Genomic DNA, 20,581 nt, shown 5'->3' with positions numbered 1-20,581 from the left:
CGGGTGTTTCCCCCGCCTCTAACCCCGCCCCCCAAACAGCTGCTTGCTGCTTCCTGCTTCCGCCGCGCTGCCTCCTGCCCGCATCCGGGAGCCGCGGCGCCCCGTGCACCCTGCGCCTCGCGTTCCAACAGCCCCCGCGCCCCCCGGTTTCCGGAGTCCCGGGTCCCCCCAAGTCCCGACGGCGGCCGGCCAGCGCCCGGCTCGGGGGGAGCGCCGCCTGCTCCGCTTTCCCGCGCCATGGCCGCCTCCGACTTGTCCACCAACCTCCAGGAGGAGGCCACCTGCGCCATCTGCCTCGACTACTTCATGGACCCGGTGATGACCGACTGCGGCCACAACTTCTGCCGCGAGTGCATCCGGCGCTGCTGGGGCCAGCCCGAGGGCCCGTACGCCTGCCCCGAGTGCCGCGAGCTGTCCCCGCAGCGGAACCTGCGGCCCAACCGCCCGCTGGCCAAGATGGCCGAGATGGCGCGGCGCCTGCACCCGCCGTCCCCGGTGCCCCAGGGCGTGTGCGCCGCGCACCGCGAGCCGCTGGCGTCCTTCTGCGCCGACGAGCTGCGCCTGCTGTGCGCCGCCTGCGAGCGCTCCGGGGAGCACTGGGCGCACCGCGTCCGCCCGCTGCAGGACGCCGCCGAGGACCTCAAGGTGCGCGCGGCGGCGCGGCGCAGGCCTGGCCTGGGCTGTGGTTTTGCTTTAAGGGGGGCGGGGCGCTTGGCCTTTCCCAGACCCGCACTTTCCGGGGTTGGGGCACCCCTCAGCAGCGGGGAGCTGGGAAAAGGAGGCGGACTCTGGGCCGGGGTGACGGCACAGTGGCCGGGACAGAGCCCAGCGCAGGAGAAAGTGGGGAGAGAACAGCAGAGGTGGTGTTCCTTCAGGTGGGACGAATGAGAGCTCGTCTCCGCTGGGGCCCGTGTTGGGGCCTCAGCCGGTGCTGAAGTCCTGGTGAGAAGCCACTCGGGGAGGCAGACGGCAGGGCCCCGCAGGCTCTCCGAGTGGATTACTCGGGGCCACCGCTGCCATCTGACTCACCAGAGCTTCAGCTGTGCTTAGGTCTCAGGCTGAGAAGCCTTGTCTCCTGTCCCGGAAACGCATTTCCTTAAAACCCAAACTCACACCAGCACTACTCCCTCTGCTGTGGGCAAACAGCTCACCTGGCTCACCTGGCCTGTTGCCTTAGGGTTTGTTTCTGGAACCCAGGTATGGACGCATGGGGGGTGGGGGTGGGGGTGGGGGTGGGGTATCTTTCAAACTTTTGACTAGCTTGCATTTTGCATCACCACCAGCGCTGTGTGTGTGTATGTGCATTAGAATTAATACTTGGCCAATAGGTCACTGTCATAGAACAAGCCTATAGGGGTACCAGAATAAACCTAATCCATGATCCACTCTCAACATGGATTTTCCTCTCACTTTGGGGTATTATATGCATGCAGGAAACTCTGTCTACTCATGTCCAGCAGGTTTGCACCCCTGTCACCAAACACCCGGATCAGGGTACAGAAAGTGACCGTGAGAGTGAAGAGTGGCCGCCAGCCCTCTAACGGCTCCTTGTGGCTGACCTGGTAAAGTCTCAGAGGGCAGCACTCAGCTCTATTGTAGAGGAGGAAACTTTTGCTCTCCCCTGTTAGGTTCTGTGACTGAGACTTGCAAATTAAACTGACAAATGTTAACCTGAACAGATGGGAAGACATAGTTTTATTCGTCTTAGATTTCATATTGCACATGACTTTGTAGACGAAAGAGTGCAAAACCGAAATGAGTGCTTAGACTTAAGAGCACTCATTTTAACAGAGGACGATACATCGTGGGGAAGTGACGAGACAAAGGAAAGGGTTTGGGCTGCTAGGGCCAATAAGCTGTGGAAAAGGAATGAGGAAATCATGTGGGGGAACTCCTGGGAGGCTGGCCTTATTTTAGTAAGGTCTGTTCGGCACATTCAGGGAGGTACAGGGTGGCCACCCGCCTGGGAAGTTCACGTCCTGCCTTTAGGCAGGCGGGGGAGGGCAGAGGGTTCTGACACAACTGCTCCTTCTCCCTCACACTTACTGGTGCCTACTTTGTCTTGATGCTGGGAATCCTCCAGGATTCCCCCCTAGCCATCCTCTGTGGGTATGGAGCGTTTTCCTAAAGGGGGGGTTATCTAGTCACAGCAGAAAGCCGTGGTAAGTAGGTTCATGTAGACAGTTGGGCGTTGCCTGAGGTCAGGCTCAAGGCAGCTGGATCCAAGTGTGAGAGCCCCTTGGCGCCTTCTGATGAAGCTGAACTTCCGTAAGCTCAGGACAGGCACTGAAGTGAAGGGATTCACGGGAAAGAAGGCTGCCGTGAGGTAGGGAGTCAGGCTGGAAAGGTCGGAGAGGAAGGAAGGCTGGAGAAAGGGGAAAATGGGCTAGGAGCTGGTCAGCCTGGGTGGTGGGAGGCCGTCCTGGGAAGAGGGCATCTTCCCAGCAGATCCGGTTTGTTCAGTCCGCCGTGTGGGGTTGGGCAGTGGGACTAGGAGCAGGGCCCGGTGGGGTTACTGGCTGCCCTCACTTCCTTGCAGGGCAAGCTGGAGAAGTCCCTGGACCACCTGCAGAAGCAAATGGAAGATGCCCTGCTGTTCCAGGCGCAGGCGGAGGAGACCTGTGCCCTGTGGCAGGCAGGTGGCTGAGTGCTGAGTCCCAGGGTGGGGAGGTGGGGCACTGGTGCCCCCACTGCTGGCTGGCGCTGTTCACACTAATGCTTCTCATAACGCAGCTCTCCTGCTCTAGACCCTCAACCCCCGGGGTAGGTTTGTGGGGCCCGACTCACTGTCCCCTCGGTGCCCCCCCCCCCCCCCCCCACTCTGCAGAAGATGGTGGAGACCCAGCGGCAGAATGTGCGCGCAGAGTTTGAGCGGCTGCGCCGCCTGCTGGCAGAGGAAGAGCAACGGCTTCTGCAGAGGCTGGAGGAGGAGGAGCTGGAGGTGCTGCCGCCGCTGCAGGACAACGCTGCCCGCCTTGGGCAACAGAGCGCCCAGCTGGCCGATCTTGTGGCTGAGCTGGAGGGGCGCTGCCAGCTGCCGGCGCTGGGACTGCTGCAGGTGAGCACATGCTGGATGGGCACGCGGGGGCTCTCATGGGGGGGATGCAGACCTGGGAGCAGGAAGGAGGGGGCCCTCGGTGGAGCAGGCTCTCTGAGCTTGGCCTCTTCTGGCGGTCCTGTGTCCACCTGTGAAATACTGGGGTGAGGGCCTTACGGACATGCCTCTGCCTGGGGAATGGATATGGATCCCGAACCCCACTGAGAACCGCTATTGGTACCTGTCCAGGAGCCCCATTGGAAACAAGAAGCAGAACTCTGAGTGACATATGATCCCAGGGCCCCAGCTACACCAGAGTTTGGGTCCTGGGCCCCGTCCAGGATTCCCCCCAGCCATCCTCTGTGGGCACGGAACGTTCTCCTAAAGGGAGAGCTGTCTAGTCCCCACTGCCCAGAGTGGCCAGGTGATCTCTGCAGAGGTCCACTTCCTTCAAGGTCCAGGCCCCCCTTCCTACCCCTGGGCGGGCCCTTTCTCTATTCCTCTCCTAAGTGGTTAGGGCAGCTCCAGACCTGTGACAACCAAGACTGAACACCCCCCTCACACACACACACACACACACACACACACACACACACACACACTTCCCCTTACCCAGTGGAACAGTAAGGATGGCTGTTTGTAACCGCTCTGAACCTGGCCCTTTAGATGTGCCTCTCCCGGGCCTGCACTGTCTCTGTTTCTCCTGATGAATCCGCAGGTTTCACAAACTAGTCTCCCCTCCCTTTAGTGGCCTAGCAGGTCCCAGGCTCCCCAGACAGAATCAACTACTGTGTGTGCAGTTTCTTGCCCCTAAGGAAGCCCATGTTGGCACAACGTCTTACGTGCCCTCTTCATCCTGGTTTCTGGCCTGGTCGCTGGCACACAGTATAGTTAGAGTGACTGCTTGTGGGCTTCATTTGATTTACAAAGCGGGCTGGGTCCCTGCTCTGTGCTAGCAGTGTTCTAAAAAGACAAGCTGTTTACTGTCAGGAGCTGGCGTTCCCAATAACAGATTGTCTCTGTCAGCTCAGGCTGTGTAACAAGTGACACACAGGTGGCTTAAGCAACAGACCTTTATTTCTCCAGTCCTGGGGCCTGAGGTCCAGGTGTGGGCAGAGCTGGTCCTCCTGAGGCCTCTGCCTCAGTGTACACCTGTGTCCTCATCTTGCTTCCTGTGAGGACGCCAGCCATATGGGATTAGGTCCGCCCTAGTGGCCTCATTCTAATATAATCACCTCTTTAGGAAGCCCGTTCTTCAAATACTGACACATTCTGATACTGGTCATTAGGACACCAGTGTGGGTTTCGGGGCTACAACCAGCCCGTGACAGAGTGGAATGCTCTTTTGTATCACTTTGGGGGGAAGGAGCACCTAAGCAGAGAGGCCTCACCTGAGTTGGGCTCTGAGTCAGGACATGAGGGAGGGCAGCTAATGGAGGCTGGGTAAGGTGTCTATGGGCTGGATGGGGTGGGAGCAGGTGAGGCCGCAGGGCATGTGGGGGGGACACTAACACAGATGGAAGTAGGGCGCTGACACCACATGTCTCTCCCACAGGACATCATGGACACCCTGCGCAGGTAGGAGTGCAGCCTTTCCCTCGGGAGGACGGTCGGGTACGGCTGGGCCCACCCTGGGGTGACACCTGGCTGCCTCTCCAGGGTCCAGGAAGTGAAGCTGCAGCCGCCTAAGGTGGTGCCCATGGAGATGAGGACGGTGTGCAGGGTCCCGGGGCTGGTGGAGGCTCTGCAGAGGTTCCGAGGTGGGTGCTACAGCATACCAAGGTGGGTGGGTGGGGGAGAGACCCAGCTGGCCAGCTCTGATCCAGAAGTGCCCATCCCAGGGCCTGTGGTAGGAAAGGCACAGAGGCTCCTGGGTCAGGGCTGAGAAGGGGAAGGGCCAGGGCAGGCTGCTGAGGGAGGGCCAGCATTTAGGAAAAGTGAAGGTCGGTCCATCAGGTGCCAGGACACCTGTGTAGGCCCAGGCTGGGGAGCCCATTGTGAAAGCAGGGCTGGGACACAGGATTGGAGAGTAGACAGAAAGCACTCTGGTTCCTCCTGAATTTCAAGAGAGTGAATTGCAAGGCAGTGTATGACCACTTTCCAGAACATTCCGAGTTGCAACTGCAAGTGGTTAGGTGATCTTTCCAGGAAGACACAAGGTGGGGAGCAGTCACTCTAGCCTACTATAAGGACGTTTGAGGGCAGACCCCATGCAGGCTGGCAGAAGGGGCCCGAGGTGACCGCTGCTCTGTCTGCAGGGGACATAACGCTGGATCCTGACACTGCTAACCCCGAGCTGGTCCTGTCAGAAGACATGCAGAGCGTGCGGCGCGGGGACCTGCGGCAGCCCCTGCCTGACAGCCCCGAGCGCTTTGACCCCGGGCCCTGCGTGCTGGGCCGGGAGCCCCTGAGCTCTGGCCGCCACTACTGGGAGGTGGAGGTGGGCGAGCGGGCCAGCTGGGCCTTGGGTGTCTGCAGGGAGAATGCTAACCGCAAGGAGAAGGGCGAACTCTTCTCAGGCAACGGGTTCTGGATCCTGGTGTTCCTGGGGGGCTTCTACAACTCCTCTGAGCGGGCCTTTGCCCCCCTCCGAGACCCGCCCCGGCGGGTAGGCATCTTTCTGGACTATGAGGCCGGGCACCTGGCATTCTACAGCGCCACCGATGGGTCACTCCTGTATGCCTTCCCCGAGACGCCCTTCTCAGGGACGCTTCGGGCCCTCTTCTCACCTCTGTCTAGCAGCCCCACCCCCATGACCATCTGCCGACCCAAGGGAGGGCTTGGGGATGGGCTGGCTTCCCAGTGAGCAGGTGTCTCATGCCTTTGAGTCTTCAAGGGTGTCCTGAGCCGCAGGAAGAGCTCCCAGTGCCACTGTGTGTGCTTAGTAAAATCCCTCTCCCTCTGTCATCCCGGGAAGCCAGCACTGGGGGGCCAGCAGCCTCTCCCAGGTGACCCTCCATGGCCATCTGATGTCACCAGTGCCTGGCTCACAGTCTGCACAGCCCAAGCCAGGGTCCTGGGGAGCTCTGTTAGCAGGAGCCCGGCTGGTCAGCGTTGAGGCCAGCGCCTGTGGAACTTTCTGAGGCTTCAGCCTGAGTCCTTGCCAGCTCCCGGGCTGCATCCCCAAAGAGCTGCTGTCTTAAGAGTCCGTCAGCCTGTCTCAAGGTCTGGTCCTAGAAAATGGTGCTGGATGTGGATGCCCCATTATTTGGGGTGCAGAAGTCATCAGGAGAGAAGCGGGCATGGGAAAGGCCAGAGGAAGAGTGCTCAGAGTAAAAGGTACTGCATAAGGGGTCTGAGGAACCTGGGCACAAGCCCTCAAAACCCCCAGGTGCTCCTCATCCCACAGCACTGGCTGAGGAAAGACACTGGCCTTGCCTGGGGAAGGGGTGAAACTGCACAGATCTCTCCACCCCAATCCAGGATTTCTATTGGCTTGTTTTGGTGCTTTTTCACAAGAAGCTGTGTACCCCAAGATTTTATGTGTGGTAAGGACCGTCCTCACAGTAAATAAACCATTGTCTGTGATGTCACTGTTTTGAATTGGGTGGGAGAGTCCATGGGCAAAGGCCTGCCATCCACAGCAAAGTTGGGGACAGTGGCTGGCTGCATTTCATGTAACTACAATGGGATTCTTTTTTTTTTTTTTTTTTTTAAGTTACACAGTTTTAAAATATATATATTTTATTGATTTTTTACAGAGGGGAAGAGAGAAGGGTAGAGAGTTAGAAACATCAGTGAGAGAGAATCATTGATCAGCTGCCCCTTGCACACACACCCCCCCCCCCCGACTGGGGATGTGCCCGCAACCAAGGTACATGCCCTTGACCGGAATCGAACCTGGGACCTTTCAGTCCGCAGACCGATGCTCTATCCACTGAGCCAATTCTTTTTTTTTTTTTTTTAATAATATGATCAACTGTTCTAGGTTCCATGGTGTTCAGTAGCTAGTTGCTTGATTATTTATTTACTCATTTCCCCATTGTTGGACTTTTTAAAATGTATGTACCACTTTGAACGATTCCTTCAAATTACGTACCCAGAAGGTTTTTCTCTGTCAAGCCAGGAGTCAGCCACTTTTCTGGCTGGGAAAGTTTCCCCATCCTTTCCCAGTTGACTGCCTACTGTTTCACTTCCTGTTGAGAATCTAATTGGTTCTTGCCTGCAGTAAGATTTGGACTTTAATGTTTGGGATTTCCTGGATGGCCACCGGAAGCCAGGAGGTGAGACAGCCTCCAGGTGTGAGTTTGGAGGAGCCACTACTGCCCCAAGAACAGGATGGACACCTCCCCAAGGCTTTGGAGCTCCAGTGTGAGGGAGGGGAAGGATTCCCTCCACCCATCTGACCCCTGTCTGGACCCTGTAATAAAAAAATGAGAAAAAGAAGTTTATTAACACGCACACCTCATGCACATGGAAGACACCCAGAGGAAATGAGTAACCCCAGCAGCAGCTTAGAAGTCCAATTTCCGCATCCATTGCAGTAACGAACAAGTTTGTGGGAAATGCCAGTCTGAAGCAGAACTAGGGTAGAAGAGCTGGTTAGGGGGTTTATTGAGATTCCCAGAATCAGCCCGATGCTGAGGGATCTCATTGTCTCCTGTGACTGACTCAGCAGGGGAAGGACTTGCAGCTTCTCTACTATCTGCTTATCCACTGCCCTCAGCCCAAAAGATCCTGTTGCCAAACTGGGAATTTGGGATGGAATGTTCACACATCCATCACCAGGTGACAGAAGAAATGAACTTAGTTGACGACCATGTACACACATGCTGAGTGCACTTTCCACGCATTTTACCTGCTGAGCCAGTGGCCCCTGTGATAGCCCCTCACTTTGCTGTGCACCATGGACCACAGTAAACAAAATACTTTGCCCATGTAGCTGAGACCTCAGTGTGGCTAAGAGCTACAGAGATGTGTCCCAGTAGGTAGTGAGTGTCTGCAACAGATAAATGCCTCCTGTGCTACTAGTGGGGTCTTACTACACTACCAGTGGGTGTCTCCAATACTATGACTGGGTGTCTTCAACACTATCAGTTATGTGCTGCGCTAGTGTTACTGGGAAGGCGACCCGGCCCTTGGTGGGTCTGCTTAGGGCCAGTTAGGATGTGGGTTCTTGACTTCATGCAGGAAAGGTTTCACAACACAAGTCTGGGTGAATTTTAGAAGTTTATTAAAGCTGGGGTCAGTGAAATAAGGCTGGGGAAATCAGCCTAGGTTGGTCTGCTTTGGCTCACTAAGAAGTCAGTGAAAAGGGGTCTTGGAGGCAGGTTCAGGGGGATTGTCTGGGATGAATGCTGCTCTGGTTACAAGGCTGGTGATGGCCCTTGAACTACCAGTGGGTGTCTCCTGCTCTAACTCTGACCTCTGCCTGTGGGGAAGAGGGCTGGGGTTGGGGAGGCTCACAACACTTTTTAATTGTTTCTGTGATTTCTTTTTTGACACATGGGTTATTTAGATGTATGTTTAATTTCCAAGTATTAGGCTTTCCCAAATTTCCTTCTGTTGACTTCTGATTAAACTCCATTGTAAAAACACGTACTTAGTTGTTTTATTGCCTGGCATATTGCCTTTCTGGAGAATGGTCCATGTGCACTTGATAAGAATGTGTGTTCTGGTCTTCAGTGGAGTGTTCTGTTGTATCAATGATTGTGCAGATGGGATTTTAATTTATGGAGGGGACTGAGTGACAACACCATTGAAAGATTAATTTAGTGTATTTCTTAAGAGAAGGAGGCTTTCCTCTGGATTCACATTACTGCCTAATGTCATTTTCTTTCTCCAAAATAGAACCATTCCTCCCTCTTCTGTCTGTATTTGGTGATATAAATATGGTGTCTTTATATGTTATAATCCCAACAATACAATTTTATAATGATTGAGTTGTATGGCTGGCTTTTAAATCAGTCAAGAAAATGTATTGATACTGTCTTCTATGTCTACTTATACAATTTTGCTTACCATATTTTTTTTTTTCATGTAGATTTGAGTTTTCCTCTGGTTTCAATTTCTCTTGGTCCTTAAGTATTTTTAAAAATATATATTTTATTGATTTTTTTATAGAGAAGATAGAGAGTTAGAAACATCGATGAGAGAGAAACATCCATCAGCCATCTCCTGCACACTCCCTACTGGAGATGTGCCAGCAACCAAGGTACATGCCCTTGACCAGAATTGAACCTGGGACCCTTCAGTCTGCAGGCAGATGCTCTATCCACTGAGCCAAACTGGTTAGGGCCTTAAGTATTTCTTGAAAGTAAAACTTGCTAGCTGCAAATTCTCCCAGTTTTATGTATATATCTAGGAATATTATTTCAGCTTCATTGTTGAAGGGTAGTTTTGCTAGTAATAGACTTAGCTAGTTTTTATTCTAGCGTTTTAAGCATGTTATCCGAATATCTTTACCCTCCACTGGTGGTTATCTTTTATGTTTTTATTGATTTTTATTTTTAGAGAGAAAGAGGGAGATGCAGAAACATTGATTGGCTGCCTCATGCATGCCCCCTACTGAGGATTGAGCCTGAAACCTGGGCATGTGTCCTGATTGGAAATTGAGCAGGCCCCTTCATCTGGGCACAAACACCCCCCCCCCCCCCTTTCTCTGCTCACCACTCTGCCCTCCATTCCCTACTTCCGTAGCTCCCCCCAGGAGCCTGGTGGCTCCTGGGAAGTGTCCCAAGTGGCTTGGATTCCACATTCACCCAGTACCGAATGCCCATATCACTGGGGTCCAGGCGGAAGACAGCTGCCCTTGTATGTAGAAACAGGCACCGCACAAGCCTGATTAGCCATGATTTTGTCCTCACAGCAAGCCTAGAGGGTAGGTACTCACTCTCTCTGTCATACCAAAGGAAAACCTGAGGCCTAGAGGAGTTAACATGCCCAGGATCACACAGATAGAAGTGTGTAAAAAGATATGGTCTCTCTGTTCGGAACACTGCGTTGGGGGCAGCAGGCAGGGACAGAGGCAATAATAGTGCAAAACAGGTGCGTGTTTCCTGCATTAAGGTAGAACATGCTTGGTAGACAGGAGGAGAGGGCCCCCTGCACCCCTCCTGGCCTAAGCCTCAGATTTGAGCTGTGCTCTTGGAGAAGGCTGGGATTTCAGGTGGGGAGGATAGCTCCAGGCTCAGAGAGAGATATGAGATATGGAGCAACATATTGCAGGGGTCCATGATCGATTGCTCTGCAGGGAGAGGCCCTCTGGCGGCACCACTGGCTGGGTGGCCTGGGCTTCCTTCTTGGGGAGACTCACGGACCATTATGGCTTGCTGGCTCCGCCCCCTCCCATTGGTCATTCCAGAAGGTGGTTCTGCCTTCTGGTCTAATTAGCATATTAGCTGTTTATTATATAGGATATTTTCCAATGGGTGGGGCAATTGCTTCCCCCCAGACAAAGGTGTCTTGATGATAAAGGTTTGCTGAAGAAAGATGTCCTCTGCCCTACAGGGTAATGACTTGCACAGGAATCTAGGTGGCTGTCCTTTGAGGTGTATCCACAGAGCCACCAATCCTGAATTCTCTTCACACAGCTCTAAACCACTCTGCCCTTCCTCTGCCAAAGAACAAGGTAAATGAAATTTTGTGCTTTGCCCTTTTAAGAGGGTACCTGAATTTCCAGCCATCTCTCCCTAGCAGGCAGAAACCCCACTGCTTTTCATAGCCAGATGCCATGTGGGCATCTTCCTCAATTTTGGTGCTCTGGACTGGAGAGCCAAGTGTGGGGTTTATACCCTGGAGTTCTCAGTGGGAATCCCCTATGACTGAGATATTCCTCCTGAACTTCAGCTGCTGCCTATAGGAGCCTGGTCAGCTGGCTCATGCCTCCACACTTTCTGCCAGTCTTTAGGTGGTCTTCACTTTATATTCTTGGTTATAAGAGTTCTCTCTAGCTAGTCTTCAGTTGGTTATTCAGGATTGTTTTTCTATATTTTAGTTGTAATTCTAGTTTGGTCCTGGGTGAATGTCAGCGTAGTTTCCACTTAATCAGCTCCATCTTGGAATTCTCTGCCAAAAACAATCTTGAGGGGCAAAAAGGTAGAGGCCTCACACTATCTGATTTCAAAACATTATAAAACTACAATAAAGACAACAGTATGGTATTGGAATAAAGACGCACACACAGACCAAAGTAACAGTAGAGCCCAGAAATTATCCTTTGCATATGTGGTCAAATGATATTTGACAAGGTTACCAAGGCTGCACAATGGGAAAAATATGGTTTCTTCAAAAATGATGTTAGGAAAACAACACTTATGCATGATGCCCAGATGAAAGGCCCTTGTGTGTAGAAACAGGCACTGCACCAGCCTGGTTAGACATGATTTTGTCCTCACAGCAAGCCTAGAGGGTAGGTACTCGCTCTCTCTGTCATACAAAAGGAAAACCTGAGGCTTAGAGGAGTTAAAATTATCTCAAAATGTGTCAAACACTTAAAACTATATAACCCTACAAAAAAACATTGGGGAAAGCTACGTGGCATCGAATTTGGCATTGATTTCTTATATGACATCAAAAGCACAGACAAAAATATAACAAAAAATGGGACTACATCAAAATTTAAAATTTCTGCACATTAAGAGTGATAAAGGAATTAAAATGCAACCTAAAAAATAGAAGAAAATATTTGGAAGCCCCATATCAGATAAGGGGTTAACATTATATTCAGAAAACACAACAAACCCCTATAATTCAACAATAACAAAAATAACTAGATTAAAAAATGGGGAAAGACTTCATAGGCATTTCTCCAAGGAAGAAGATGGAGAAATGGGGGGGGGGGGGGGAACTTTATAGATATTTATCCAAATGACCAATAACCATATAAAAAGATGTTGGTTATTACTAATCATCAGGGAAATGCAAATTAAGTCCACAGTGAGATATCACCTCACATCCTCTAGGATGGCCACTCTGAAAAGCAGTAAGTTCTAGTGAAGATGTGGAGAAAGTGGAAGTCTTGGGAGAAACGAAGATTGTGACATAGGTAAACATCTAAATTACTGTCTCACACAATATCAAAACTACAACTAAAAGACAAAACGAACACCATCCAGAACCATAGTAAAGCTGGCTGAGTGGAAATTCTACAACTAGAAGGAAAGAGGAAAGCACATTTGAGACTCAGAGGAGCTGCAAAAGGCTGACTTATGGAAACGCGCATGCGCAGAGAGGACAGGCAGCTGAGTACACGAGCAGCTGAGTGCATGGCTGGCTTTCTAAAGTGGGAAGGAGACGGAAGCTCCCGACTGCGCTGAACTCCAGTCCATGGTGAGACTCTGGGAAGCCAGACTCATTCAGGGGGTTCTATTCTGTCAGGAAAAGAGAAAGCACACTAAGACTCAGGGAAGCTGCAGAAGGCAGAAGTCTGGAGGCACATACAAGCAGAGACGACTGACTGCTGAGTACACCAGCAGCTGAGTGTGTGGTTGGTTTTCTAAAGTGGGAGGGAAATGGAAGCTCCAACTGCACTGAACTCCAGTTTCGGGGAAGTTTCTGGACACCCAGACTCATTCAGGGAGAAACTGGACTGTCTGGCAGTGGGCAAAACTCAAGGGCAGCTTTCTCTCAGGGGTGCTTGCAGTGATTACCGAGGGACACTGAGACCTAAGGGTCTCATAGGGCAGGGCTGACGAGAAGCCAAGGCTGTCTGCCCTGCACTAAGACTCCGCCCCATCCAAGCTGAACACAGAGGCTTTTGCAATTTTGCAAGTCTTATCTCATAAGGGAGTCTCCAGCACAGATCTCCTAGTGGAGACACAGCTGATCCTCACAGCCAATTGGCCTGGAGGTCAATTCCTCTCAATGATTAAGACTTAATTACAATAAGGCTGTGGACACAGTCCACAAAGCGGTGCACCAAATGTGTCCACCTCAGGTAACTGGGGAGGCCGACCCACTGGGCCATATAGGACACCTAGCACACAAAGCTACTCTACCAACTCAGGGAAGCAGTGAAAATGCGGAGACAAAGAAACAGATCACAAATGAAAAGGAGGAAAACAAACGACTGGATATAGAGTTTAAAACCATGGTTATAACACTTTTCAAGAATTTCCTAGAAAAGGCTGATAAATTTAGTGAGACCCTGGAGGATATGAAAAAGGACCAACTAGAAATTAAACATACAGACTGAAATAAAAAATATTATACAGAGACTTAACAGCAGACTAGAGGACTGCAAGTATTGAAATACAAAGAAGCAGAAAACAATCAACTGGAAAAAGAAAAAAAAATCCAAAAATTTGAAGATAGTGTAAGGAGCCTCTGGAACAACTTCAAGTGTACCAATATCAGAATTATGGGGGTGCCAGAAGATAACAGAAAGCAAGATATTGAAAACCTATTTGAAGAAATAATGACAGAAAACTTCCCCCACCTGGTGAAAGAAATAGACTTACAAGTCCAAGAAGTGCACAGAACCCCAAACAAAAGGAATCAAAAGAGGACCACACTAAGACACATCATAATTAAAATGCCAAGAGCAAAAGGCAAAGAATATTAAAAGCAGCAAGGGAAAAACAGTTGATTACCTATAAGGGAGCATCCATATGATTGTCAGCTGATTTCTCAACAGAAACTATGCAGGCCAGAGGGAGTGGCTAGAAATATTCAAAGTGATGAATAGCAAGAACCTACAACCAAGATTTCTCTACCCAGCAAAGCTATCATTCAAAATTGAAGGTCAGATAAGAGCTTCACAGATCAGAAAAAGCTGAAGGAGTTCATCACCACCAAACCAATATTGTATGAAATGCTGAAAGGAATTCTTTAAGAAGAGGAAAAAGAAGAAAACGTTAAAGATAAAAATTATGAACAACAAATACATATCTATCAATACAAAGTAAATCTAAAAATAGAGTGAATTAAAAATCTGAGGAACAGAATAAACTGGTGAATATAATAGAATCAGGGGCATAGAAAGGGAGTGGACTGACAATTCTCAGGTGGAAAAGGGTGTGGAGGTGTGGGAAGAGACTGAACAAAAATCAATAGAGCATTGGCCTGCGGACTGAAGGGTCCCAGGTTTGATTCTGGTCAAGGGCATGTACCTTGGTTGCAGGCACATCCCCAGTGTGGGGTGTGCAGGAGGCAGCTGATCGATGATTCTCTCTCATCGATGTTTCTAACTATCCCTCTCTGTTCCTCTCTGTAAAAATCAATAATATATGTATATATATATATATGTATATATGTATATATATATATATATATATATATATATATATATATATTTTTTTTTAAATCATACACCTATGGATGAGGACAGTGAGTGGGAAGTAAGGGTAGAGGGTGGGGAGGGAACTAAGTGGAGGGGAGCTATGGCGGGGGGGGGAGGGGAGAGGAACTATTGTAATAATCTGAATAAAGATTAAAATTTAAAAAAGAAAGTGCAAGTCTTGTTGCAAGGTGATAGACATGTAAAATGGCACAGTTTCAATGTAAAACAGTGACTCCTCAAAAAAAATTAAGAAGAAAATCATATGATCTAGGAACCCCACTTCAGGGCATATATTCAAAAGATCTTTTTAAAAGATCTTAAGTAGAAACATAATTGAGGTCAGAGGAATAGCAATGTAAGAGAGCCTCTTGGTCTTTCCCCATGAAATTTTAACAAGTTAATCAACTATAACTCAACAAAGAAAACCCTGCTCAATACACAGGCATACTTGAGAGACAAAGGCACTGAAACTTCTAACGGTGGGAAAGCAGGAATAAGTGAGGAGACAAAATGGGAGGAAAGCACAGACGGTCCTTAGATGCAGCCCTGCAGCTGGGAGCTTGAGCTAGGCTTGGAAAGATGAAGCCGGTGGTGATAGGCACTTCTTTCAGCTTGTTAGAGGAGGAATTTTTGAGCATGCTTCCTTGTAATCAACTTAGCCTTGAATTTCAGCTGCATCTCACAAAATAGCCCTGCAAGGTAGAACTGTCAGCTTTCTGAAGAACAAAATGACCCTTCAAATAATATGGTCATCAATAACATGACCCTGACATTTCTTAATAAAAACTGTTTTGTTTTAAATTACTTTCTCGGCAAAAACAAGATATGGTAAATGTGCTTAAAAGCAGTCCTGCACAAAGGGTTGGGCTGCTCTCTGGACTTCCTGCATGGAGAAAGCAGAGCAGTCACCGGCCAGCTAATAAAGGCTCCCTAAATTTTAATTTGGTCTGGACTCCAGTGGTCGTTCACTCCACAACAAGCTGGAGGAACAGAGCTGTGGGAGTAGGGCAGTCCAGCAGGGAGTGATGGAGGGAACATTGACTAAGCCAGCAGACACCTGACAGAGTACAGGATTCTGCAGTGCGGTTCTCCGCTGTTGGGTCAGACAAAGAAACAGAACCAGAGAGCCCTGCCAACACATGGACTCCCTACACTCACCTCCCGTTGCCCTTGGAGTTGGGTTGAAGAGCATGTTATCTGTAAACCATTCATTGGAATGTAAACTGGTGCGGCCACTATGGGAAACAGTTACATAAAATACCATATTACCCAACCACCCCATGTTTGGCTCTACACCCAAAAGAATTTAAAGCAGGACCTCAGAGAGATTTGTATGTGCATGTTTATTGCCACACTATTTGCAGTCATTGCTTGAGGTAGAAGCATTGTCAAATGTCCATTGACAGGCAGATGGATAAATAAATGTGGTCTGTTCGTACAGTGGAATATTATTCAGCCTGAAAAGGAAGGAAATTCTCACACATGCTACAACATGGGTGAACCTTGAAGACATGAAATAAGCCAGTCATACACAGAAACACACAGTATGACTCCACTTACATGAGATGACTGGAGGAGTCAAGTTCACAGACACAGCAGGATGGTGGCTCCCAGGGGCTGGGTGAGGGGGTATGGGGACTTGTTTAATAGGTGTGGAGTTTCAGTTTTACAAGATGAAAAATCCTGGAAATGGTTGGTGGTGATGGTTACACAGCAATGTGATGTAGTTAACAAGGCAGGACTTTACACTTAAAAGTGGTAAATTATATGTTATTAAAAATGCTTTTATGCCGAAACCATCTTGGGTCAGTGGATAGAGTGTCGGCCTGTAGACTGAAAGGTCCCAGGTTCGATTCCGGTCAAGGGCATGTACCTTGGTTGCAGGCACATCCCTAGTGGGGGGTGTGCAAGAGACAGCTGATAGATATTTCTCTCTCATCAATGTTTCTAACTCTATCCCTCTTTCTTACTCTTTGTAAAAAAAAAAAAAAAAATATGTATATATATATATATATATATATATATATATATATATATATATATATATATATAAAATTTAAAAATGCTTTTAAATTTTAAAGCTTTTGCTCTTTAAAAGAACCTGCTAAGAGGACAAATAGACAGGTACAAAGTGAGAGAATATATACTGAATGGCCAGATTATTATGATCTCTAAACGCATAATAATATGGCCACTGTGTGTGTGTGTGTGTGTGTGTGTGTGTGTGTGTGTGTGTGTGTTTATTAGAGGCCAGTGCATGAATTCATGCATGGGTAGGGTCCAGCCAGCCTGGCCAGGGGGAGGGGACATGGGCAGTTGGCCGGCCTGCCTGCTGGTTGAACTCCTGGTTGAGGGGACAATTTGCATATGAGGGGACAATTTGCATATTAGCCTTTTATTATATAGGATATAAACGGAGTGATCAGATTATTATGCATTTAGAGATCATCATAATCTGGCCACTCAGTGTATTTGTAAGCTGTATATCTGAGAAAGAACTAATATCCAGAATATATTCAGATCTCTCAAAACTCAGTAGCAAGTAAACCAATTATTGGGTCGGCAACTAAGTAATTGCGGATTTTTTAAAGAAAATCAAAGACAATTTTTTCATGGAACTAAATAACTTTATTCTGTAATGTATTGCCCATTTTGATCAATGACCTTTTGCCATCTTTCAGGCAGCATCATAATCCCACGTTCAAAAAACTTCTGGTTTTTATTAGCAAAAAACTGAATCAGGTACGATTTGACATCATCATCATTATTGAAATTTTTACCATTCAAGGAGTTTTGTAAAGATCGAAACAAAAAGTAATCAGATGGTGCAAGGTCAGGACTATATGGTGGATGTGGCAAAACATCCCAACCAAGCTCCATTAATTTTTGCCGAGTGACCAAAGATGTGTGTGGCCTTGCATTGTCATAATGGAATACAACACCTTTTCGATTTGTCAATTCGGGCCGCTTTTCTTCAACTGCATTGTTTAATTTCGTTAGTTGTTCAATGTAGACATCAGAATTGATCGTTCGGTTGGGTGGTAAGAGTTCAAAGTAGACAATTTCTTTGTAATCCCACCAAACTGATAACAAAACCTTCTTTTGATGAATATCAGCTTTTGATGTTGTTTGAGTTGGTTCACCTGGCCTGCTCCACGATCTTTTCCGCTTGATATTGTTGTAAACAACCCATTTTTCATCGCCAGTTATCAGTCGTTTTAAAAATGGATCATTTTCATTACGTTTCTTTAGCAAATCGCAGCTGCTAATGCGTTGCGTTAACTGTGATTCTTTCAGTTCGTGAGGAACTCATGTATCGAGTTTTTGAACATAACCAAGTTGTTTTAAGTGATTTTCAATGCATGTATGTGATACATGAAGCTTCTCTGCAATCTCACGTGTTGTACTGTGACTGTCCGAATTGATTATTGCTTTGATTAGGGCGTCATCAACTTCAACTGGACGACCAGAGCGTCTTTCATCTTTGAGTGAAAAATCACCAGAACGAAATTTGGCAAACCAATTTTGACACTGCCGTTCTTTTAAGGCTTCGTCACCATAAACAGCACATAACTTTTTATGAGCTTGCGATGCGTTTTCCCTTTGCGGAAATAAAAAAGCAAAATATGACGAAAATGTTCCTTTTGATTTTCCATTTTTCAACGAACGCCAAACGAAAACTACAAAACAGGTCAAAAAACTTTTTTTACTGATTAACAGCTGAATAGCCAACTATCAAATAACAAAATGTGTTTTACATTTTACTACGTCTACAAACCTAAAAATTCAACTGAAGCCATATATGTGTGAAACCCGCAATTACTTAGCTGCCGACCCAATATAAAATGGTCAAAAGATGTGAGCAAACCCCTCACCTGAGAGGAGATAAAGATGGCACGCCCACCCTCCCAGAGTAAGGAGGGTTTGTGCTCACATGCACATCTGCACACAGGTGCTTAGAGCAGCTTCGTCTGAAACAGCCACAAACGGGGGGTGACCCAAATGCCCTTCTGTGGGTGAACGGCTAACGAAGGTTTAAACCAGTAAAAAGGAATGATCCATGGACATATGCAACCGCATTCACCAATTGCCAGAGGATTGTGCTGGGTGAGAAAAAGCCAATTTCAAAAGGTTACTCAGGGTTACTCTGTTTATATAACACTTAAAATGACAAAAGTATCTCTCTTCTCGGCCTTTGGCTAAGATCAAGTGTAAAAATGACAAAAGTATATAAATCAAGACAAATTGTTGGTTGCCAGAGTTGAAGAGTGTTAAGGGTGAAAAGAAAGTGGGTGTTTGTTTATTTATTTATTTATTTATTTTTAATTTAAATAAATCTTAATTTCCTTCCTGCTAGGGAACGCCAGGCAGGCACCCAGCCTTCTCCTCCTCTCCGGCTCCGTGCTTGCACGCAGCATGTCTCCGTACCTTTTTCAGCTCCTCTGATTTTCCTTCTTGTTGTAGAATTTTCAGTCAGTTGACTACCTGTAGCTCTGGGCAATGTCCATTTTATATTTTAGTTGTATTCCATTGAAATTGTTGTGTGTGGTGCGGTTAGGTGTTTACCTGTGCAGCCATCTTGGATCCTGTCCAGAAGGGAGAATCTCAAGAAAGTGGGTGTTTAAAAAAAGGGGGGCATAGTATGAGGTCTCCTTTTGATGATAAACATGTCCTGTAGGCTTATTGTATCGATGTTGCTATCCTGGCTGTCAAATTGCACCAGAGGTTTGCAAAATATCACCATTGGGGAACCTGGTTAAGTGATCCCTGGGTTCTCTGTATCATTTTTTTTAACTGCATGTGATTCCACAATGATCTCATAATAAAAGCTTAATTGAAAAAAATATGTAATAAAATATGATGTGACTGTTTAAAATGCAGTACATTTTTTTTAAAATATATTTTTTATTGATTTTTTACAGAGAGGAAGGGAGAGGGATAGAGAGCAAGAAACATCGATGAGAGAGAAACATCAACCAGCTGCCTCCTGCACATTCCTTTTGGGGATGTGCCTGCAACCACAGTACATGCCCTTGACCAGAATCGAACCTGGGACCTTTCAGTCCGCAGGCTGATGCTCTATCCACTGAGCCAAACCAATTTCGGCAAATGCAGTACATTTTATTTGATCTTTAGAAACAACTTGCTGATAAAATACTTAAAATGGAGGGAACTTGGATTTGAGTGGATTTATCAGGCAGGGTTCAGCCGGGAAGAGGGCCACCCCTAGGAGAGACAAGGAGAGGAGGGGAGGGGAGGGGAGAGGAGGAAAGAGGCAGGGAGGAGTGGGTAAGGATGTGGCATAGCCCGTACCATAGGATGTCACCAGGGCGAGTCCTAAGCTGTTTTTAAGCGAGTTCTAAGTCAGTAGCTGTTTCACAAGAAGCACTGGTACCGGGTACCAAGACAGCACGCACAGGAGAGCTGGGCTTCCCAGGAGGCAAGGCCAATCCGGCAGAGCCCAGGAGAGCGGAGCTCCTGGGGGACCCGGAAGACCCGTTGCCTCTGTACGGCCCCAGCAAGCGTCTCCGGTGTGAGTCCGAGCTCTGCTCCACGTGAGCAGGTCATCCCAGCACACAGCACAGACAAGGCCACCAAAGAAGTGCATCCTTCAAAGACAAGGATGTAAGCGTCACCTGGTCCCCACAAGCAGAGCCTGTCTTTCTGTGGACGTGGTGAGCTGGGGCTGGGCGAGCGTGTGAGGGAGAGGAAGGAGGGGCTCAGGCACAGGTGCCTCTGAACAGGAATGGCCAGGGTGCAGGATAGCACAGAGCTCTGACAGGCCCTGGGCACCGGGGACTGCCCTGAAGGAGCACTGGTGCGGGGAGACCATTCCTGACAGCAAGCGGAGCTGGAGCTGGTGGAGGTCAAACAAGGTGGCACGCGCACTTCCCAAACAGGATTCCTCTCCTGGGCAGCAGGATGGGGTGGGGAAAAGCCATGGTGGCTCAGGCTCCTTCAGCAGCTTCTGTAACACCTTCCCCAGCTCCGAGCCCACCTCTCCAATCCCTCCGGGTGGCCTGGCTGGTCACTCACCAGGCTCCTCCTGCCTCAGACCAAGAAAGGGCTGTGGTGGCCTCTATGGAGGCCCTGACGGAGGGCCAGAGGCAGGAAGCTCGCCATGGGAACCGTTCAGTCTGTGTGCCTTGGAGCTCAGGGTTCCCGTGGAGGTGCCTAAGAGCTGGCAGGTGGGCTGGGGGGACCAGTGTGCCAGGCTGCGTGGGATGCGGGGCTGTTGGGGGGGGGGGGCGGTCTGTTTGTAAGCTGCCCTGACAGGCTCTTCCAATCCACGAACCAGGAAGGGCAGTTCTGCTAAACGGACG

At 48.7% G+C, this 20,581-nt stretch overlaps 1 protein-coding gene and 1 long non-coding RNA gene across 2 annotated transcripts; one reads left to right on the top strand and one right to left on the bottom strand.

The window, feature by feature from the left end:
* The first annotated feature begins 50 nt into the window (after positions 1-50).
* TRIM11 (tripartite motif containing 11) lies at positions 51-8,002 on the top strand. Its single transcript, XM_084884635.1, has 6 exons — positions 51-645; positions 2,540-2,635; positions 2,828-3,058; positions 4,593-4,615; positions 4,697-4,797; positions 5,296-8,002. The coding sequence occupies exons 1-6, from the start codon at positions 238-240 to the stop codon at positions 5,841-5,843; spliced, it is 1,407 nt and encodes a 468-aa protein (XP_084740761.1). The 5' UTR covers positions 51-237; the 3' UTR covers positions 5,844-8,002.
* Positions 6,924-8,989, bottom strand: LOC311623011. Its single transcript, XR_014795084.1, has 2 exons — positions 8,069-8,989; positions 6,924-8,023 (listed from the first exon to the last, which is right to left on the bottom strand). It is a non-coding gene; the product is annotated as an uncharacterized lncRNA (long non-coding RNA).
* Between the last annotated feature and the right edge of the window lie 11,592 nt (positions 8,990-20,581).

This window comes from Pipistrellus hanaki, assembly GCF_964339955.1.
Source record: "Pipistrellus hanaki genome assembly, chromosome: 5".
Taxonomy (NCBI): domain Eukaryota; kingdom Metazoa; phylum Chordata; class Mammalia; order Chiroptera; family Vespertilionidae; genus Pipistrellus; species Pipistrellus hanaki.
Note: the sequence above shows the minus strand (reverse complement) of the source record. Positions and strands in the feature narration are given on the sequence as shown.

What these genes read in the sequence shown, in the direction of transcription:
- TRIM11 (XM_084884635.1), top strand. Translation starts at nt 238, where the DNA reads ATGGCCGCCTCCGACTTGTCCACCAACCTCCAGGAGGAGGCCACCTGC. An exon ending in AGACCTGTGCCCTGTGGCAG is followed by an intron (nt 2,636 to 2,827) that starts GCAGGTGGCTGA and finishes CCCACTCTGCAG; the next exon opens with AAGATGGTGGAGACCCAGCG. An exon ending in GGCTCTGCAGAGGTTCCGAG is followed by an intron (nt 4,798 to 5,295) that starts GTGGGTGCTACA and finishes CTCTGTCTGCAG; the next exon opens with GGGACATAACGCTGGATCCT.